The 2,886-nt window shown below is 41.1% G+C and overlaps 1 protein-coding gene across 5 annotated transcripts in view; it reads right to left on the reverse strand.

The window, feature by feature from the left end:
- phf21ab (PHD finger protein 21Ab) overlaps positions 1–2,886 on the reverse strand; it is a 39,051-nt gene that overhangs the window by 10,423 nt on the left and 25,742 nt on the right. For 3 of the 5 annotated variants that reach the window (XM_015018797.1, XM_015018796.1, XM_015018800.1), the window contains 3 exons: positions 2,672–2,778; positions 2,183–2,338; positions 699–774 (listed from right to left, as the gene is read on the reverse strand). In XM_015018797.1, the coding sequence (XP_014874283.1) occupies positions 699–774; positions 2,183–2,338; positions 2,672–2,778 (339 nt within the window). The remainder of the gene's footprint in view (positions 1–698; positions 775–2,182; positions 2,339–2,671; positions 2,779–2,886) is intronic. The other 2 variants (XM_015018798.1, XM_015018801.1) reach the window with 2 other exon arrangements.

A 2,886-nucleotide genomic window follows, 5' to 3' on the forward strand; every position in this document is an offset into this window, starting at 1 on the left:
ATCAGCCCCGGAACAAAAAAAAAAAAACAGGCGTGAATTAACTTAAAAGTTTTTTTTAAAAAAAAAAAAAAAAAAAAAAAAACTGGCATAAATGTATTAATTTACCACTTTATTTGATAACTTTGTACCAATATAGCACACTTAAATACACCAAGCTTGATCAAACATGTAAAAACAACAGTACACTGTTCCGTCAATCAGGAGTATAACAGTCTATCAACAGCAAAACTAGCTGGTGAAACGTGCTGGAACTTTGCTTGGGTTGCTAGGTAACGGGGCTGGACTAGGTTAGGGTTGCTAGGTAACAGGCATGGTGCCCCTGGAATGTGACTAATGAAACTGGTCATTTTGCAAACACCAAAAAACATTATCTTATTGCCAAAAAACAGCTAGGATTTTACTTTTTTAAGTGCTTGTTCTGTTTCTAGAACCATTTGAAACAAACAGAAATACAAAAAACCTCCAAAATGTGAATTTTGCATAACAGGACCAATTTAAATACCTGATTTCAACTGTAAATAACGCTATATATGAATTTTAACTTTTACTCAAAGGTTACACCGTACTTTATTACAAAACTTAGTTTGAATATCAAGCACTTTCTATGACTTTAAACAGAAACCAAGCACTTTCCAAACTTGAAATTCAAGCATTTTTGAGGCTTTCAAGCCCCCGTAGGAACTCTGAGGAAGACTCGCCTTCTTTGTATGCGATGTAGGAATGAACGATAGCCAGGGTGCCGGGCCAGGGAATGGCTTCTTCTTTTTTCAGGATCTGAGGGGAGAAGCTCAGAGGTGTCACAAAGGCTGAGACCCAGAACAGATTTAAAGAGTCGAGGTTAGCCTCCACGCTGCGTGGGACTGACAGGGAGCGGGTGATGGAGTGGATGGACGTGAGATGTCAACCTCAACTGACACAATGAATGAGACATAAGCACAAAAAAAACAGTACTGCATCATGTGTGTGCTTACAAAGTACTGAACAGTCCTACAGCTGAAACAGCATTTAATATTACAGTTAACCATTTATTAGTTAGCAATTAATCTCTTGATTATTTTTGATAATTGGATAAAAAAAGACATTCTGCGGAAATTTCATTTAAGCCTTTTTTATGCATTAGACTTCATTTAAAAATTGCAGATAAACATTTTTGTAAATAAGAAAAAGTAAATAGTATAGCATGTATCAGCAGCTAAAAAATACTTTTAAAATCAAAATATGGAGCGCTCAGACCTTTCTGCCTGACTCATCAACAAAGTGTATGACTGACTTTTTTGTATTAACCGACTAATACTTGGATAGCAAAAGGTTATTAAAAGGGCAGTATTATGTATTTTCCTAACACAATATGGCATGTTATAGCATAATCAAGTAACTATTTTAACTTTGATTGTTATAAAACTGCTGTATATTTCAAATATGACTAAAGAAATTTGACTTTGTAAACTAAACGCCTTGGAAATTGAATTCTGTCTCTTTAAAAACTCCTGATCTTTCAGGAAGATAACCCGTTAACATTTTTACCAGGGTTGAACTGAGAAGTAGCTCATGTAATGAGCACAGCAGGTGTTTGCTAATTGCTGTTGGCTAGTCAGAAGGAACTGAGGGGGGGGGGGGGAAGTCGCAGAGAAAGGGCTGTTCTGTGAAGCGCAAGCTTGGAAGGAGGAGCTGCGCCTGAAAGGCGGAGCTAGGTCCACTCAGGCGTTTTGTATAACTGAATGGTTGCCATGGAGATTGAAGGATTTCTCAAACATGCATAAAAGAATCAAAGCAACACTCCAGGTATGTTTTGATGGGGGGATAACATTACAACATGATGTAAATCTCAAAAAAGTTGATTTTACATAATTCTGTCCCTTTAATAAAATATTTTTTCCACAAACTTTTAACCGGGTGAAGCTAAAAATATGCAAATCAAGTTTTGGGTAGAACATCACTTCATCTTAAATGCAAAATGTATGTACTTTTATTCCGTTCTGGGTAAATTACTGCTCAGACTGTGTAGCAAATGGCCTATTTTTGAGTCTGTAAACTCCAGTTAACGATTAATCAATTACAAAATTATTTGACGATTATTTCAACAATCAATTAATCACGATTAATCCAATTAATCGCTTCAGCCCTGACTAGAGCACAGCTAACGCTCCCCTGACCCTGGATCAGTCTCTGCTGCTGCGGTTACCTGGTCTTGGCATTTTGGACAGATCCACATGCCTTTAGGAATGGTTTTCAGGGGTGGATCCAGGCAGTCCAGGTGATAAACACGAGAACACGTGTCGCACATGAGCAACTGGCCACTGCGTCTGCACACAGTGCAGAAATCCTCGTGGATGTCTCCCTGCGAGGAAGAATTGGACCAAATCAGTTTCCATAGGAGCCCCACCCACCCTGCATGGAGAGGCGGGGCGAGGCGGGGCGGAGGGGAGGGGGCAGGACCGTGATCTGGCTTAGTTTACAGCTGGTCTCGTTTAGAGCTCTGATGGATGTGTGTGTGTGTCTGTTAGGATGTGTGTGTTATTCATGGACTCTGTTCACTTTGTAAGGCTGAATGACAGGAAGTGATGGCTCATGGTTACCACATGGACAACAAAGTGATGGCGGTGTGTGTGAATGGGCGACAGCGGGGCTGCGTGTGACGGGGGCGTCCGCCGTCTCCCCCATCGTTACTTACGTCCCCAGAGCCGGGGCTGGGCAGGGGGAGGGGACGGACGGGGCTGGAGGGGGAGGTCGGGGTGAGGCTGCCCAGCTCCGGGACGCTGCTGAATTTGGGTGGGCGACCTGGGTGGAATGAGACAGACGACAAAGACGGAAAAAAACAAAACAAAACAAAACAAAACAAAAAAAAAAAAAAAAAAAAGGGGGGGGGGGGGAAAAAAAAAAAAAAAG

The sequence above is a fragment of the Poecilia latipinna genome, unplaced genomic scaffold (assembly GCF_001443285.1).
Source record: "Poecilia latipinna isolate Pla-1442-1.1 unplaced genomic scaffold, P_latipinna-1.0 Scaffold2323, whole genome shotgun sequence".
In the NCBI taxonomy this organism is placed as follows: domain Eukaryota; kingdom Metazoa; phylum Chordata; class Actinopteri; order Cyprinodontiformes; family Poeciliidae; genus Poecilia; species Poecilia latipinna.